Below are 19249 nucleotides of genomic sequence, written 5' to 3'. Positions count from 1 at the left end.
AAATCCTTTTCCATCGACTAAAATCAAAACAAAAGCGATCGATTTCACATTAAATTTGTACAATAGATAGTTGACTTTTGATAATCCTCGGCATGAAGTTTCAACTCATATGCTCCAACAATGTGCCCAAGATAGTAGTACGAAAAAAAATTTACTTAAAAAAGTTTAAACTTCCTATCATAGTTAGCAAAACTTTGTTTTCAGGCTGGGCCCATAACTCAATGGTTGAGGATTTGTATCTCAACACAGAGGTCAGAAGTTCAATCCCAGCTTACTTACCCAAAAAAAATGAGCATAAAATTTGTTTTACATCCATTTACATTGAAAGGAATGGGACTTTTCTTCTTTATTTTATCTATTCTGCCCCGCAACAAGGTAGTTCTAGGTCCTCGGAATGCATTAGAAACATAGGTAGAATGTGTTCGATAATACTTGCTCTAAGGAAGGTCTGGATCATCAAACCATGTAAACTCAGTGCATTTTCAAAATACTTGCACGTACTGGCATGCACCATACAAAAACTACATGCTTATAATTGTCAAACTCTATTAGAGTAACAATATCAAGGAGCTGTCATTACCATTTTCAGACCAGCATCAACAAAACACAAAACCAGTACTCAAATCCAACCCCACCACTCAATTTACATACAACAAAACAAAATCTAAAACTTGTTATATAGCTTATAGCCTTATACTCACAAATTAAACACCCCAAAACCCCCAAACAAAACCACTATTAGCAATTAATCTTTTTATAATTAAAAGTTAATTATCATCAGTGAGGTAACGAGATAGACGTGGACGTTTGTTATCCGTCGCCGGAGCTCCGGCAACATCGACGGCCGGTTTTTCTAACACGGCTTTGAGCGCTCGCCGGAGTGCCGGGAAAAAGTCGCCGGCGGCATGCCCTCCTTTACCTTCTACAATAAAAACGGTCTTGGTACGGCCACCCAATGTGGCTATTTCTGCCTTAACGGGTCGGAGCTGAAGGGACCGGATGGCATAATTGAGGTCCGATAAAAGGTCCGGACGGTCGTCACAACATACGGAAGCTTTAATAAGAGAAGAGCGAGGGTCCGAATCCAATGTCACCTCGTCTATTTCACCGGGTAACGGACTTTGGGTCTTGTTGTTGTCAAAAGAAGCCACGTCAGCTGCCACGTCAGCGGCGTGGCGTTTTAGGTCCTTGACGCGTTGGACCACCTCTGCGAGTAGAGAAGCTTTGTCGGTCTGTGTCAGAAAAATGAAACGTACAATGACTGAAATGCCCTCTGACATCGATGAAACGTACAATGACTGAAATGCCCTCTGACATGCTATGAAACAACAAAAGGTTGTGTGGTCGGAAAGAAAAACTTTCTGTCTCGTTCAGTTGTTCCCTTTGAACAGTTCTTTTCACACTCGAAAGAAAAACGATTGAAATTACATTATTATCCCCATTTGTTGTCTTTCAATATAGGCTAGTGATATTGGCACTACCATGTTTTGATAATTGCATTAACTCATGTTGTCTTCTCTTTTAGCTAAAGTTATTACAATTCCCATAAAGCTCTCCTAAGCAAATTAAAAATGAAAAGGTGGGGTGAATCGGTGCAATTATCAAACATGGTAGTGTGAATACCAACAGCCTTGGGAAATGATATTAGCACAACCATGCTTTAATAATTGCACTAACACAGCTTGCCTTTTCTTTTTTTAATTGGCTTGTCAGAGCTTTTTGGGAACTGGTATATCCTTTGACAGCTCTTCGTATGATAAAAGACAATATGAGCTAGTGCAATTATTAAAGCATATTTGTGTTACAAAAGGTAGTGGAAATGATGTGATTTCTAAGAACAGAAAAGCAAAAGGGAATGGAGATGATGTGATTTATAGAAACAGACGAACAAAAGGGGGTGGAAATGCAGGAAAAAGGGGGCGCAAATGAAGGAAAAGACGTGTAAAACGCTTGTGGAGATGCAGGAAAAAAGGCGTGGAAATATCATTTTACCGGAGAAAACATGACTTCGTTGGAACTAGGGACACTCTCCTCCTAGTTCAAAACCTTTTACATCGAAAGCAAAAACAATCCCTTATCATGTGATACTAACACCCCCAACGGGGTGCCGATGTGCCATATCGATTCAAATACTCGTTCATAACAGAGGGTGTTCTAGGTGGGACCCACTTCTTGTCTACCATGTTATAGGTGGTTCCCACTTCTTGTCAACGTGTCACAGAATATACAACGAAAAGAATAGCTGAAAGAAGCAGGAAAACGAGGTTTCCAAAGAAAACAAGAAAAACGTTTTTCCTAGAAAAAAAAAATGGGAAATGATATTCCCATCCCACTCTAACGGATAAAATCAACCCCCCCCCCCCAACAGTTTCTGTGAGAATGGTTCTCTGCTTGAGGATAAATTCACCCCCTTTAACGTATTTCTTTGCCTTTAAAACTTAACGTAAAAATCTCTCTACAATATATTCCAAAAACAAACAAGGAAAATCAACTCGGTAGAATAGATTATTTTAAAGCAAAGGAAAAAAAAGAGGTAAAAAAGAGTAGAAAGCTTGCCGGTGCAACTCATTTGCAGTACATTTACTATGGATATATGAAGCATGCAGTGTTAAGGGTTCGATCATCGATCGGACGGTCTCTTGATGGGTCCCACTTAATAGCCCCCAAGACAAGAATCCCAGTCCGATCAGAGACAATCGTGACCGTTGATCAAGCCCAACTTACCTTATTCGTGTTTGGAAGAAGAGTCCGAAGTGTATTAAGATGACCATTGATTCTCTCTCTCCTCCTCCTCTCCGCCTCACTATGACTCTTCGAAGCAGAAACAGCTTTCTTCTCAGCCGTCGATCTCGAGCCACCGTCCAATTCCATCGACCCTCCAAAACTCTGATAAAACCCCTCAGTCCTTCCAAACCCGTAATAACTCCTAAAAGGTATCATCTCTCCTCTTCTTCTTCTCTTTCAAAAAAAAAAACCAACAAGTCAAAAAGGCTACAAAAACAGACAAGGGAGAAGGAAGAAAGTAAACACACTTTTTTTATATGGAAAGTAAAGATCAAAATTATAACAACGAAGAAAAACCTGAAAGAGTAAGAATGTTTATAAACGGTGCAAGATCATATCTCCGTGAAATCTGCTAAAATCTTTCTCTTTATAGAAATCTAATCATGGTCTGATGTCTCTATTAAGAAACCCAGATATCGCCAAATCAAAGATCTCAAAACGTATAACAAAAGAGATTTCGGTTTTTAGTTCAAAGAATATACTAGTAAGAGTTCATTGGCTTTTAAAAAAAGAATGTGGGAGGCAAAAAAAGGGGCAAGGGAGTTACTGCGAGGATAAAGGAAAGAGGAATGAGTAATGCAATGGGTTTAATGAGTTTTTACTGAGGAGGGGTTGTGCGGAGCGAAAAAAAGGGGGGGAATATTAATGATGGGAAGGAAAGAGGGTGGGAAAAGGAGGAACGTGGTGCAATGATTTTCCGGCGCAATACGGCGGCGGCGACAGCTTTTTTGAAATATTATCATAAGCCGACAATCTCTTGTGCTCGAAATCATGTTTTTTCTTCACTCCTTAGACCTTTCTATTTGGAAACTTATATTAACACTACTATATTTTGATGGATGCACTAACTCACCTCGCCTTTTAGTATTTAACCAACTGTCAAAGGGTATCACAATTCCCAAAAAATATTCACTAGCCAATTGGAAAAAGACAAGTTGGGTTAGTGTAATTATCAAAATATTGGTAGTGCAAATATCACTAACCTTCATTTTTTGAAACTTTCTTCTTTTTTTTCTTTTCTTTTTTTTTTTGGAAAAATTACATTTACACCCCCCTCTAGTTTCTGACACATCCACTTCCACCACTATAGTTTAAAATGTGACAAATACACCTGTATAGTTTCAATTTGTTTAAGGTAGGCCCCCTCAGCTGAAGGTTTGTCCATAGATTGCCACATTATTTGGATGATCCAAAGCGTTCATTTGATGTGTCCTGACATAGATAGGGTGTGCCCAAAAAATCAGCTCCATCGGATCATCCTAACCCTTCAATCTATGGACGAACCTTTAGCTGAGGGGGCAAACCTTAAACAAATTGAAACTACAGGGGTGTATTTGTCACGTTTTAAACTATAGGGGTGGAAGTGGATATGTCAGAAACTAGAGGGGGTGTAAATGTAATTATCCTTTTTTTTTGTCTAAAATGACTATGCCCCAGTGTATCAATGACTGCAGAGGGGCTGATGTAATTCAGGTCAGAAGGATTCAACGGATTTGATTGCCACGTACACTGTAGTTTGGTGTCTCATGGGATGAAAAGGGGTGCATTTAACATTTCCCTAAATCTTGAAGAAAAACCGATGATTCGGATCACGACAATTTATGACCGAATTTATTTTTATTTTTTTGAACTCTTTTTAATGCTCCATTTAACGAAAGGGAAATGATACCCCCGTCCCACAAAACCATTTTATTCGTCGAGTTCTAAAGGTAAAACAAAAACAAAGAATAAAGGGGGTGAATTTATCCTCAAGCAGCGAACCACTCTCACAAAAACTGTTAAAGGGGGGATATTTTATATGTGGGGTGAGGGTGGGCATATCATCACCCTTTATGAAAATTGGAAAACTGTTTCTGAGCTCGAGCTCAAAAAAGCTTAGATGAGCTCGAGCTCAAAAATAGTGTGGGCCCACGTTTTTTGAGTGATTAAAGCATTCATTTGAAAGGCCCTTACATAAATAGCATGTCCACAAAAAATCAGGCCGTCGATCCTAGCCCTTCCACTTGTGGAGGAAAATGGGTAGATTTGTGGAAAGCCATTTCTCGGCCGACTTTTGCATGAGAGGACATCCATACAAGTTCACTTATGGCAGATTCTGTCTTATTCACTTATTCATCTCAGTGGTTGTCCTCTCATGCAAAAGTCAACCGAGAAATGGCTTTCCGCGAAATTGCCTAACAAATCCTTCGTTTTAAACTTCACAAATTTGAAAAGCACTTATTCAGCGGAGCAAAACATGGATAAGTTCGAAAAATATGGTGTGTTATATATGTAGTTCTTCTGCAATAAAGATCCTGCTCGTGGATTAACGAAAATGTGCAAAAGCTCTATTTGCCTCTGCCATTCTATGAGTCTCTTCCTTTTTGCGTATGGCATCGCCACTCCCTTTGGCAGCATCCACTAATTCGGAACTTAATTTGAAAGCCATATTTCGACCCGGACGTTTTCGGGATGCCCCTAATTGCATATAACTAGCTAATGCTGCTGGGAATGCCCTTGGCGGATTCTATCTTCTCTTGGTGGAGTAACTTGCTTACAGTGCTTTAGGGCTCTCTCCACACAGGGCGTCAGTCGTGAATCCTATATATGCCTATATAATAATATGGAAGGGGATTGCCAAGTGGAAAAAAGACCATTCGATTCGCCTTGACCGGATCACATAGCGTTAGCGGAGCGGTAAACTTCGCATCAGGAGCAGTCTTTTCAGGGCCAATTGGAACCATTAACTATTGTGAATTCATGAACGGTTCTTGAGTTTGGATCTCCAATCTTGTTTCCTTAATGGAATGGCATAAGAAAATAAAATTGATACACGACTAATGCTAATCAGTATCAATTATCAACTCTTTTCAATAATGAATCCTTTTCAATTTCAATTATGCAATTATAACAACAATTATGTGTATATGTAAACCCCGGGGTAAAAATTGTTACAGGGATACCTTACCTAGTCAGGTATCTTATATTCCTATAGAGAATCATCGTGATTCAACCTTTCATTGAATATATTGAATCTAAAATAGAAATTATGCTATAGCACGACCCATGTTGCCCCTGTGAAATGCCTTCTGCGATGGTCCCTAGCAAATCCCTTTTAATTAACTACCAATCAATGGATAATTTCAGTAATATTTACCACATTTAATCTCACTCGTCAATCCAATTTATTTATCCAAGATCAATGATACCCACATAAGATCTTACAAGTTGTTCTAAATAGGAATTAGAGTGAATAAGTTATTCCTATTTTTGGCTATCCTATTATCGATGTAAAATTTTTATTAGGGAAGTGATATATCCGCCCCATTTGATTACTAGGGACACCCGGTGCCAGTATACATGGCAATCAGGCCCGTTGAATTCTTCTGACATCAAGTACATCAGCCCCACTTTAGCCATTGATACACTAGCTCCGGGTGTCCCTAGTAATCAAAAGGGGCAGATATATCACTTGCCATTTTATTACAGTAATAGCTTATCCAAGAACAAATGTCAACTTGAATAAACGATTGCAAGACTTTCCAAAGAATAAGATAAAATAAAACCCCCAGCTTGAGATCCCATAGTTTATCATATTCCTTTATGTTATTACCGGGGATGAGCTTATTATCCTCTAGTCACGGTATCATTAGAACAAAATTAGTGAACAGCTGACGAGATAATTTCGAGATAAAATAATCTAGCCAGGATAGGCAGTCCCAGGAAAATCCTATCCATACATTGATGTTAACCTCAGTTCAAAGTTCAAAGTTCAAAGTTCAAAATAGGGAAATGGGTGAGAATAACAACATAAGGGAGTGTAGGTATAAGAGGACAATCATTTCAACAAAGTGTGGGGCCCACCTCTTGCAACTTTCACCTCATGTCTCAACACAATCAGTACACTCTGAAAAATTCCATTTTTTTCCAAAAGAATCGAAGCTTGCTTTCCTTGACAGACAGGCTCCTGATCTCATTGTCTCTCTCCAACCCTACAGTGGGCCCCACCCTTGACTGAAAAGAGCTTCACACAAAATTGTTGACCAAAGGAGGAAAAATGCCATTTTGTAATTGGTTCGATGAGAATCTGGGCAAAGATGCCCTTCAAACTAGCCATGCTTTATAATCTCTAGTACGTAGGTACAGAAAGGGATTTCTTCTTCCGCTGTTTGCTAAAAATCCAACAAAGAAAAATTGGCATTTTGTCATTGGTTCCACAATCTAAACAAAATGCCGTAAGGTCAGCCAAAATCGCTTAGCCATCTGGCTTTCTATTCTGCTACTGTCTACAACTAGATGTTCGAGAAAGATGAACAAAATTAAAAGCAGAAACAGCAAAAAAAAACACATTTAAATTTGGAAAATTTTCCAACAACTCTTTTGCAAAAAAAATATATAAAAAAATTAGGGAAGTGATAGATCCGCCCCTTTTGATCACCAGGAACCCTCCTGTCAGTGTTTGTGGCAATCAGCAGCATTGAATTCTTCTGTCAGAAGTACAACAGCCCCTCTTTAGTCATTGATACACTGACAGGGGGTGTTCCTGATGATAAAAAAGGGCGGATATATCATTTCCCAAAAATTATTATGAGAGTTTCCTGAGATTTGCCAGCTTCCATCACATTTCACGGATGGTCTGTTGCATGTGAGAGCAGCCCATCACATTTCGCGGATGGTCTGTCGCATGTTCTCAGAGCAGCCACAGAGGCTCACTTTTCGGCAGATTTTGTCTTCATTGATGAGGTGGCTGCCCTCACATGCAACAGCCTATCCACGAAAACCCTTCTGCGATGGATGCTAGCAAATCCCAAGTTTTAAACATTGTGTTAGAGGTCAAACCAATAAGATGCGTTTTTTTCCCGTTGGGAGTTCTACTAATTATGCTTTTGACAGCTAATTAGGTAATAAAAGTCAAGGTGAGTTTGTCATTATAATATGGTTGTGCAAATATCAATAGCCTTTTTGAGAAAGACCGGATTGAGTCTGGTGGGCCCTATCAAGGGTCAGAGGACCAGATGATTGGAGTCGTCCATTATAGTGGGCCCTACCAAGGTTCCCGATGTACAATTAGGTGTACCGTGGAGATGTACAGAAAAGCCATCTCAATTCTCAAAGGTAGATCTTAGCATAGTTGAAAGTAGGACCCACTTGATGACCTTATCACCTGAGAAAAGAGTATATTCGCTTACCATCAATTTGCGATCAAAGAGTAGACTCTGATATGACTTGCGCATGGGCAAATTATGAGAAAGGGATAGCAGTTAAAAAATAATAATAAAAAAATGATAAAAGTTAAAAGAAGACATGATATCTCCTTTGGTTTCAGGTTTAAACAAAGGAAAAAATAATTTATGAACACCCCTCCTTTTCACCGAGGACAACCCCATCTAGTGTAAAAGAGTACAGGGGGCTGTCCGAAGTATTACATGCTTTGAATTAGGGGTGCAAGTTTGGCCTGACCCACGCTGACCCGCCCTGAGCCCGAACAGGGTCTGGGCTGGATTTTCCAACCCTGAGGGCGGGTCAGGGTTCATTTTTTAGGCCCTGACTCAGGGTCGGGTTCTTGGTTAATGCCTCGGGTCTCCTTGACCCGGCCCGACCCTAAGTTTTCTATTATAGAATTGAATCATCTGTGCATGCTTCTTTTGCTAATGTTTTCTATTATCTTTGATTGATGTTTCTTTAGATTATTATTATTAATTGTCTCTCTTGCGCGTCATGTTGTTGAATTCATATTGTGTTATTTTGTTCCCTTTCTCTTTTTATTTATCATTTTGTTCTATATGATATGTGGTTGCTTTATTTTTGGCACTCTTAACAGGTATTTGCACTAGCATCAATCAGGGCCAATCAGGCGGGCCAGGGCCGCGATGAGCCTTGTAGGACGGGCAATGGGTTGAAATTTTTCGGCCCTGACTCAGGGTCAGGGCCGAGATAATGGGATCCATGGTTGGGCTAGGGTTTTGAAAAAACCGACCCAACCCAACCCTGTTGCAGCCCTACATTGAATGATCAAGTATTACATAGTGGGCTCCACCTTTAACTGATCTAGACTGTCCATTTGATTCGCTTGTACATATCCGTAGGTATTAGATTCTAGTAGGGAGTATCATTACCGACCTAGGGGAGAAGGGGGAAAGAGGGAGGAGACCGAGGAAAAGAGAGGAGAAAAAACATTGTTCCCAAGAAATCCAAGCAAAATTCCGCCTTTTTTTTATGATTTATGGCTTTGATTTCTTTGGGAGGAGACTAGGGCGACGCATCAATGGACATGCAATGGTTAAGTAGTAGAAATCCCCACACGAGGAATCCCTACGCGTAGTTACCTTGTAGATTAGTGGTATCAGTAGTCAATAGGGAGGAGACAGACATTTGATTTTCATAGAAGAGTTTTTATATGGTGCCCGACCGTCAAAATCTCAAGGGCTAGGTGGCAAACCACCTGCCCTTGGATTTTGATCTGGTCAAAACACCTTTTTTGAGTGTTTCGACCAGATCAAAATCCAAGGGCCAAGTGGTTTGCCACCTAGCCCCTCTGATTTTGACGGTCGGGCATCATATAAATTCTCTTTCATAGAATTCACATCATAGAATAGTGATAGTAGTGTTTGCTTGCCAACCTTGTAGAGTAGTGGGAATGAGTGTCATTATATATATCTACTACTATATAGCTAGAGGAAAAAGAAATTTCTTTCTTTTTACCGGAGATTTACACATAGCATTACTCTTTTACCATTAACCCCTTTGCTGATATCTAACATCTATCTCTATGAGAAATTATTTGAGGGTAAAATCGTAATCTACATATGAAAAGTACCGACCCAGGGTACCTGTCTATGACAATTATGAAAAAAACTACCAAGAAGAGGTAGAGACATATGACAATGACGAAAAAACTACTTTATATTATGCATTCAGGACACTTGTAAAATATTGACGGATTCTGGGCACCTGAAGAGGAACAACAATTATGGAAACCTCTATCGATTGGAGGGCTAGGATTAGCCTATATCGATTGGAGGGCTAGGATCAACCTATGGAAATGATTTTACGGGCACAACCGATTGATGTTATGTTCCATCACATGGACGATTTGGATCAGCTTATAACCCGCTATAGATCGGAGGGTTCGGATCAACCTATGAAAATTATTTTTGGGGCACAACCTATGTAGGCAGTGGCCCATCTAATGGACGGTTTGGATCATCCTATGGTACGGGCCATACCGTACATTTTAATAAAGTGAGGAGTGCGATCATCAAAATACGGTGAGTAGTGCCATTAAAAAATATGGTAGTGATGACATTAGCACTATATATAATTTGAAACCATCGTTGTTACTTGGATGTTCCCACGCAAGTCGGGTTCAACCCGGAATTGGGTTGGGTTGGGTTGGGAAAAATCAACCCGAATTGGAAATCGGGTCGGGTTGGGTCGGGTTGGGTTGTCGGGCAACCCGACCCGACCGACAACCCAACCCGACCTGAAACCCGAATTTGGGTTCCATCTGAAGAAGTTCTGTATATATGTTTTTCTTTTTCAACATTGAAATAGTCTCCACAGTCCACAATGGGGGATTTGGATAATCCTATGGTGCGAGCCATACCGTACTTTAATAAAGTGAGGAGTGTGATCATCAAAATATAGTAGTGCGGATAACATTTTCCTTTGTTAATTGTTAGTCCCTGTTTGGTTTGGATTTTGAGAACCGATTGTGAGTTAAAAACTGATTATTGGTGACTCACTATTAGTTCTCAAAATCCAAAACAACCCGGCTTAAGTTGAGGTGGTCAACAATTGGTACCATATCAAATCGGGTCAACCCGACCCAACCAAACTGGAATTCGAAATCAGGTTGGGTCGGGTTGAGGAAATTGAAAATCGGGTTGGGTCGGGTTCAACCCAGTCGGGTGGAAATCGGGAACTACTTTTCCTTATTCACTATGTGCGGGTCAAATTACGGAAAGTTTGATATTACGAATGGAGGACACATGTAAAAATATTGACGAATTCTTGGCAACTTAAGAGGAACAACAATTATCGAAACCTCTATCGATTGGAAGGCTATGATCAGCCCATGGAAATTGTTTTACGGGCACAACCTATTTATGTTGTGTTCCATCACATGGACGGTTTAGATCAACCTATGATGTGGTCTGTACAATACTTTGTCGGCCCGTGCATCGCACGGGGTTTTTTGCTTGTGTGTGTGTGTGTGTATATATAAAGAGAGAGAGAGAGAGAGAGAGAGAGAGAGAGAGAGAGAGAGAGAGAGAGAGAGAGAGAGAGAGAGAGAGAGAGAGAGAGAATCATTCTCCAAGCCATATTCCACTTTTTCGAAAAATTTGGCTTGGTAGGTATAAGGAGGGGACAAGGATGCCACGTCATCAGACATGAAATAATTACCTATGATACTTGTCTGGTAGTATCCAGGCATTTAGATGCAACATTAGCAACCAAACAAGTGATTGTGCTAACGTGGCACCCAAATGCAAAGCAAAACTACTAAACTGTATTGGCTTTTATTGCAACCAAACACACTTGCCTTATTGGCAACCAAACAGAGGGTTTTGGTAATGTGGCACCCATCTGCTGTTTACGCCGTAATGTCAAATGATACCTTACCGCTAAGTTGATGACATAAACTCGGACAGCATGGGTCACTGACCAAGAAAATAACAAAATTACCCTTAGTTTCCTGAAAAAATCTAACACAGTGTAAAACATAAACTACTATCCTTTGTTTTCCTACATATTTCTCTCGCGTGTTTAAATGATTTTTAATTTAAGTTAGTTCCAATTTTTTATTCTATCTTTCTCTTCTTCAGTTTTAGGATTTTTTTTTTCTTCTTCCGCATCACATACTTCCTCTTTTTTTTTTTCATTTTCTAGTATTTCTTCCTCTTCTTCTTACTTCTTTACTTGAGAGAGAGAGAGAGAGATGCGACCGCAAGGAGGGGGGACCAAATAAAGAATAGTTTTTGTTTTTTTTTTTAAAATTAGTAGAGTTTTTTTTACTTAAAAAGCTTAATTTTTCTATATCATAGATTTTTATGCCGATAGCCTTATCAAGAAACTAAGGGCATGTTTGGCTACCATGAATTGTTTTTCCTGGAATATTAGCTTGCCAAATGGATGGTGAGGGACTGAGTGAGGATAGGACAAGAAAAGCTTGAAAAACCAGGAAACATAAAATTCTATTCAAAGTATGATATATTTGTTCCTGATTTTTAGCCACTTCTCACCCCATCTCAGTCGTGCCCTCTCAAATCTCTCTCATTCTCCCACTTAGTGAAAGAACTTCAATGTTCATGTTTATGTCCCAAGCTTAACAATAGCCGGTCATTTAACATTAGAATGCAAATAGTATGTGGGCTTCTATATTTTGTCGAAGAAGATATGGTTGTTTATGAATTCGCCGTGCAATAGCCAATAGGTAGTGAAATGTTCTTTTAAAACTCAGATTTTAAATCTTATTGAATATGGAAAACGCGAAGAAAAGTCTTCGTGACTTTGTTGCCTATTTTCTTATCTCTCAATGCTTTAACTTGTCATGATGTCGTCCTGCAGGCACCTTACTGATCAAGGTTCTAGGATCATTCATCTTTGTGGGACAGATTCATTTATATGACTTGCATTTGGTCTAGAGCCGCTTTTTTCGATGATCTTTTCTTCTTCTTCTTTTTTTTTAATTTTTTTATGGTAGTCAAGCTTTTCAGTTTTGGGGGTTTATGTTAGAGTAATTAGGTCAAGCAAGAGGTTGCTTGAAGCATTACACCCAAGGTATCTAATTTGGAATACCAAGTTTGTTGCCTCCAGCCCCTATATATATTAGATACACCAGGGTATTAATAGGTTAGTGGGCTCTAGCCCAAATAAGCCCACTACACCGGTCCATTATCTTATTGGGCTTATATTAGAACATACATGGGTTATATTATATACCCAACAATCTCCTCCTATGTTCTACATATAGCACAATCCAATAGATAGATAGTGTAATGTTCAAAACAAAATATTGAATCATCCACATCACCATATGGTCTATATCATAAAAGATCTGTAATCCAACTGAAAACACGAATCCTTTCCATGAAAAAATCAAGAGTTTTAGATATATAACAAGCTAAACTCAACCAAAAAGTAGTTTCACATATAAGTGAACCCCACTGATCTTAGATGAATTCATTCATAGGGTATGATTCTCATCGGGAGATCCAAAATAAGGTTTTACAAAAAAGTGAACTCTATACATACTGAAATAAAAGCATAGTCTTTATGACTTTAGAAGATTTAAGTAAGTCATCTTCATCAAAGTCCAAATTAAGACAAGCTCCTCATTTTTCGCCAATCCCTATGACTTACCAAATGTGAATTTCATGAAAATGAATCCAATCATTTGTGTAAAACACTAAAGTATCTAGTTCTACCTGAAGAAGAACTTAGTACAATTCCATAATTCACGAAAGTATCTAGTTCTACCCGAAGAAGAACTTAGTACAATTCAAAATGGCTGAAAAAGTATCAGTATCACTCTCACCATAAGCATCATTGTCAAGTTTCAATAAAGAACAAGACCTAAACAACTTCTTTTGCAAATAATCATTCCTAATTGTCAAGTTTCATTAAAGAATAAGACCAAATAGTTTATTTTGCAAAGAATCATTTCATATTTCTTTTGGAATGTTACAGTCATCTTATCCATATTTGAGTTAAGCTGTATCATCAAGTTTGGAATGTACAACCTTTCCCAAAAATGACATGTCATCAAATGTAGAATGACACACAACAACTGTAAACATCATCGAAACATATCAAGTGCCTATCTTGGCCAAAAGGGAGATTCGAAGATTCAAAATAACATGGATGTAGGTTAAGTCCTGTCTATACAGACTTTAACCCCCTCCCCCACAATTTTGAATATTCGATCTTTGGTCAATCCCTTTTGTGAGAGCTTCGACCTATTATCCTTCGATTTCGTATCAATCAAAGTGATAATCCCGTGTTCTTGAGATAATTCTTGACCTATTATCTCCTCTTACCATTAAAGAGTGAGTTCTTCACAACCATAGTTGTTGCTTGATTATCATAGAACACACTGAAGGAACTAATCATCAACTGGGTCAGTGGAATATCCATAACCATAATTAGATTCTTTATCTCTTTTACTTCATTTGCAACTGAAGTTAGAGCATAAAGTTCAAATTTGACTTCCACACGACAGCAGTAGATTTGCTGTCCCATAATTCTGATCCCATGATTCATCAGAACATCCTTATAGGATAGGATGGCCACCATAACAAAGAGCATAATCTTGAGTACCCTTAAGGTATCTCATCAGCCTCGTAAGGGCATCCAAGTGCTCATGGCCAGGATTACTAGTGAAACGACTCAGCATACCAACTGTAAAGGCTATGTCTGGCCTAGTGTAACACAAAACATACATGAGACTACCAATCAGTTTAGAATAATCTAACTGACTCACACTGTCTCTTCCTTAGAGATCAGCTTCTTGGTATAATCAAAATGGTGTCTCAATCGGTTGGCACTCACTGCATCCTCAAAAGGAAAGTAGTTTTTCATATAATGGGCTTGGCTAAGGAAAATCCCTTGCCTGTCAAAACTTACTTTCATACCAAGAATGATGTCAACAACACCCAAGTCTTTCATGTCGAAGTCTTTACCCATGGTTAGTTTCACATTACTCACCACAGAGAGAGATTGGAAACAATAATAAACATCTATATACAAGCAAATAATCATGACCTTATTCGACACAAAACGATAGTAAAGGCATTTATCTGAGTAACTGGTATGAAAACCAAAGCTCTTTACTACCTTGTCAAATTTTTGATGCCACAATTTAGGTGCTTGTTTAAGACCATAGCAACATTTGTATAATCACATACAAATATCTACTTGCAGCCTGTAGTCTTAGCCCCTTTTGGCAAATCGACTAGCTGCCAAGTTAGATTTTCTAACAGAGAGCTCATTTCATCATGAATGGCTTCTGCCCACAACATAGAGTCCCTAGATCTCATCACGTCCTGATAGGATGATGGATCATTCTCCAATTGGTAGGTTACAAAGTCATCACCAAATTCTTGGGTATTCTATCACATGGAGGAGCATATAGAGATTTATGATGTGATTTGCAGTCAAAGCTGCCTCTCCCCAAATGCAACTAGGCATGCTAGCTAACATTAACATGGATTTTAACATTGAAGTTAACGTCCTGTTCTTACACTCAGCTATGCCAATTGATTGAGGCGAGAGAGGAGCAGTAGTTTCAAGGATTACGCCCTGAGAGGCATTTAATTCCTTGAACTCTGTCAATGTGTATCTTCTCCTTCTCTATCACCCCTAATTCTCACACTTGTCAAATGTAATTGACATATATAATGGTATCTTATGAGTATTAGTAAGTTAGACCATTTTCTGATAGTGCACATGTCCCAATCGGTTGTGTAACAACTTAGGAGCAATTAGCGGTGAACTAGCCTAACTAACAGTCTCATTATCTAAGCTCAAATCAAACATACCATCTATCAAATATGCACAATCAAAATAGTATGAGTTAACAATCAAAGTTACTCTACCACACATAAATGAAGTACATCTGTCAGCATAGTCTAAAAACATAGTCTAAAAGACTAAAAGAAATTAAATTCTTTTGAAGAGCAAGAACTACTTTAACAATTTTTAAAGATAGTATTTGACCTGAAGAAAGGATCACGTTCGCAGTACCAGCGTGAGGCACCTCTACCTCTGCTCCACTGGCCACTGTAACGGTCTCTTTCGCGGCAACAACATCAACTAGTAGTTTTATTTTGGAGTTGCAAACATGACAAGTGGCTCCTGTATCTAACCACCAATCTGAAGAAGTACTGGCCTTACCGTTACCCAACATAGCAACAAAACTCTTAGGCGCAGTCTTACCCACCATCATATGAGCGTCCTTTTGTGGTGTGTCAGATTTAGCCTTCTTAGGGTGATTACACACTGCAGCAAAGTGACCACATTTTCCACAGTTGTGGCACTTGCCCTTCTTTTCTGGAAGATAGGCTTTTTGGCCTCCAACTTGCAATTGTCACTTTTAGGTGACTTGGATCTTCAAGAAAATTTCTTGGGATTTGTTACCGCGTTAGCAGCAGACTGTTGCTGTCTAACCATCTCCAAGTTATTCATGGCTCGATTATCATCTTTGATTCGAATGAATCGTTTGAGATCATCCAGTCCCACTTGCACCTTTTTCCTATACATTTCATTTTAAAAGAATGCCATTGAGATTCATCAACCTCTTCATTCGTGTCAGCAAAGGTACTCAAAACGGTGTAAAAAATAATTCACGTATTTTAGACCGAATTGAGTCTTTCGCTTCCATGAGTTAAGCTCAGATCCACCAAAGGATTGAAGTTTGACCATCTCAAAAGGCATACCATTCTTTCCCATTGTATTATTTATATAAATAAAAAGTGGAAAGAGTACACCTGATTGCGTATCACGAGAACCGAATCCACGAATCAAATCCAAGTCGTGCCCAATTCCTTCTCCGTGCACCACTGCCGAGACAACCCCCCAAACCAATTGAAAAATCTCGAGAGTGTGAGAGAGCTCTCCACTGCCGTGAGAACAATTTGGAGGATGAGCGAATCTCCTCTATGGTTCGTCAATACAAAACCAATCGAGTCCAAGACAGGCAAATTTGCCGAGATTGCGGTTTCTCTCCAATCAAGAGAGAGAGAGAGAGAGATTAACCCCCACCGACGTACTTGAAGAATCATAAGAGGGCTACTATTCACGCCCAAGGTGACCTCGCCCAAATTGAGAGATAAAGAGAACCCCAAAATACTCACAGGAAGAAACCCATGTGAGAGGGCTTCTAATCACAAAAGCCAAACGCCTTGAAATCCGATTCACAAAATCCAAACCCCAAAAATATCTCTGGTTGTATCTTCAGCCACCCAAAACTTGGACAACAACAAGATAAAGAAGAGTATCGTTGCTCTTCAATAGATGAAAACATTGCTTTCTTCAATTAAATTGAGAGGTTAGAGAGAGCTGCTACTTTGCCAAGGGAAGACCAGATCTAGTTCTGTGTCTTAATCCCACGATAGAAAAACAAATCACGAAACCCACACCCAATCAACAAAAGTCGTCCACGATAGGAACTGACTTTGCCAAGGGAAGACCAGATCTAGTTCTGTGTCTTAATCCCACGAGAGAAAAACAAATCACGAAACCCACACCCAATCAACAGAAGTCGTCCACGATCCCTTCTTTCGTTGTGGGTATCTCTTGGGGGAAGGGGAAAAAAACCAAGATAGAGTGAGGTGAAGACGTTCCAGAAATTAGGGTTCTAGATTCTCTTGGATTCTCCTTCTCTGTTGTAGATAAAGAATTCTTCTACTGCCCTGAGATGGGTTTTGCCTGATATATTAATGCAGGTTGCCCAATTAGGGTTTCTTAATCCCAAAACAGGAAACCCACCACAAAAAAAAACGAATTTTGAGGCTTGGTCACCCCCAACAAAACCCTGTGGCTTCTGAATCCAAGAGAGGGGCAGAGAGAATCAACGCCCAAATTGGTTTTGCAGGTGAATCGGTTCACAATATTGTGAGATCCAAGAATAACAAGGAAGCAGGTGAATCGGTTCCAAGAATAACCCAAGCAAATTCAGCTCAATTTCTTGGAAAGTGAAATCCAACCCACAAGAGAATAAAAAAAAACGTGAGATCCAACCCACAAGACTCTCAACCCCAAATCGTCAGATTCAATCCAACGAAAGTTGAAAACGTGCCTTCTTCCTCTTGAATCCAACGAGTATTAAAACTCACGAACGAGAATCCGAGAACCAACGTTTCTTCCAAACACGCCCAAGAATTCTCTAACGTTTGATGAGAACGGAAAAAATCACACGAGAGAGAAGAGGCAAACGTCCAAAAAATTAGGGTTTTTTTGCCCTAATGCTTCAAGATTGTTAGAGTAATTAGGTCAAGCAAGATGTTGCTTGAAGCATTACACCCAAGGTATCTAATTTGGAATACCAAGTTTGTTGCCTCCAGCCTCTATATATATTAGATACACTAGGGTTTTAATAGGTTAGTGGGCTCTAGCCCAAATAGGCCCACTACACCGGTTCATTATCTTATTGGGCTTATATTAGAACATACATGGGTTATATTATATACCCAACAGTTTATATAGCTAATTTTATTTCTTCTTGGAGATTTTGTTGCTCTACGTACGTATAACATTTGTGGGCTGAGCCTCTAGCTCAATTGTTTAAGGCTTTGGTTTTCAACGTGACAGAGACTCAATCCTAGCTTACCTATCAAAAAAATGTGTATAATATTTGATTATAATTAAAGAGGAAGTCTAAACTGAAGGGAGCCCTTGCAAAAAAGAGGCGAAAGGGCTCCCCCATTGCCTGCACATCACCATCATGTTTGACTTTTCAGCCATTATTAATGCATGATGGTGATGTGTAGCCGATAGGAGAGCTCTTTCACCTCTTTTTTTGCAGGGGCTCCCTTCAGTCTAGAATTCCTCATATTTAAATTCTATTATAATAGACAATATAATGCTATATAATTTTATTAATTGTATTTTTTTGTTGTTAATTAAGAAATTTGCATTTGTAAGGATTATTTAATATTTATTGAAAAGTTTACACTTAAAATTATTTAATAGCTATAAATAGATTTACATTTTTTATAGTATATTTATTCGTTTAGGGTAAAAAAACAGAAGATCACAAGATCATATCATCTTGATGAAGGACATGGACCATCACTATCAGTACACACAGAAGAAAGTGAACCCATATGTCATCAGCAAACTCCCCAATGCCTAAATAAGTAAATATTACAATATGTGGAGAATGTATAAAAAAACAAGAATTCCACTAATCATCAATCATGCAAATGAACATATCACAAATAAAAAATAACAACATATTGATCGCTCCCAAATACATTGGAGACCTGTACAAAGCCAACAAAATCAACATAGGAAACATTAAAAAAAAAAAGACACTCTTTCCAAATAAAAGCAGAAAGTAGAATAATTTTCCAGGGTTTACTCTGTAAAGGATGCCAATACAGTGCAAGTATCATGGAGGCAGATAAAGAGATTGCACCATGTAGAGTTTAAGGGCTAGGAGAGATTGAAGGGGGAGGGGTGAGGAAAGGAATGGGAGGGATTTTTAGTGTAGGAAGGGCTGGGATTGAAGGGATTGAAGTCGGAATAGACGGCATCGGAGGCATTGTTGTGGGAATTGAGGGGATTGTGGGCAATGGGTTAGAAGGCAATGGTGGCAATGTAAGCTTAGGAAGTGTAGGGATGCTTGGCATGGTGGGCATGGTAGGTGGTTTCGGCAATTGGGTTGTCGGCATTGGCGGAAATGTGGGCATAGGAAGTGTTGGCAATGACGGCAATGTGGGCATAGGTAGAGTTGGAATTGTCGGAACAATGGGTTGAGTCT

General features: G+C 39.1%; 1 protein-coding gene across 2 annotated transcripts; it reads right to left on the bottom strand.

Annotated features, from left to right (window-relative positions):
* Positions 1-548: 548 nt before the first annotated feature.
* On the bottom strand, positions 549-3361 carry LOC143890691 (transcription factor bHLH30-like). Of its 2 annotated transcripts, none has more exons than XM_077395373.1 (3): positions 3082-3361; positions 2725-2958; positions 549-1232 (listed from the first exon to the last, which is right to left on the bottom strand). In XM_077395373.1, exons 2-3 carry the CDS (start codon positions 2938-2940, stop codon positions 768-770), a joined length of 681 nt encoding a protein of 226 aa, XP_077251488.1. In that variant the 5' UTR covers positions 2941-2958; positions 3082-3361; the 3' UTR covers positions 549-767. The 2 variants fall into 2 exon arrangements, with proteins under 2 accessions (XP_077251488.1, XP_077251489.1); XM_077395374.1 differs by having other exon boundaries at positions 2725-2953.
* Between the last annotated feature and the right edge of the window lie 15888 nt (positions 3362-19249).

This window comes from Tasmannia lanceolata, unplaced genomic scaffold (assembly GCF_043159265.1).
Source record: "Tasmannia lanceolata isolate RefF3 unplaced genomic scaffold, GAP_Taslan_0.1 ptg000013l, whole genome shotgun sequence".
Classification (NCBI taxonomy): Eukaryota; Viridiplantae; Streptophyta; class Magnoliopsida; order Canellales; family Winteraceae; genus Tasmannia; species Tasmannia lanceolata.
Note: the sequence above shows the minus strand (reverse complement) of the source record. Positions and strands in the feature narration are given on the sequence as shown.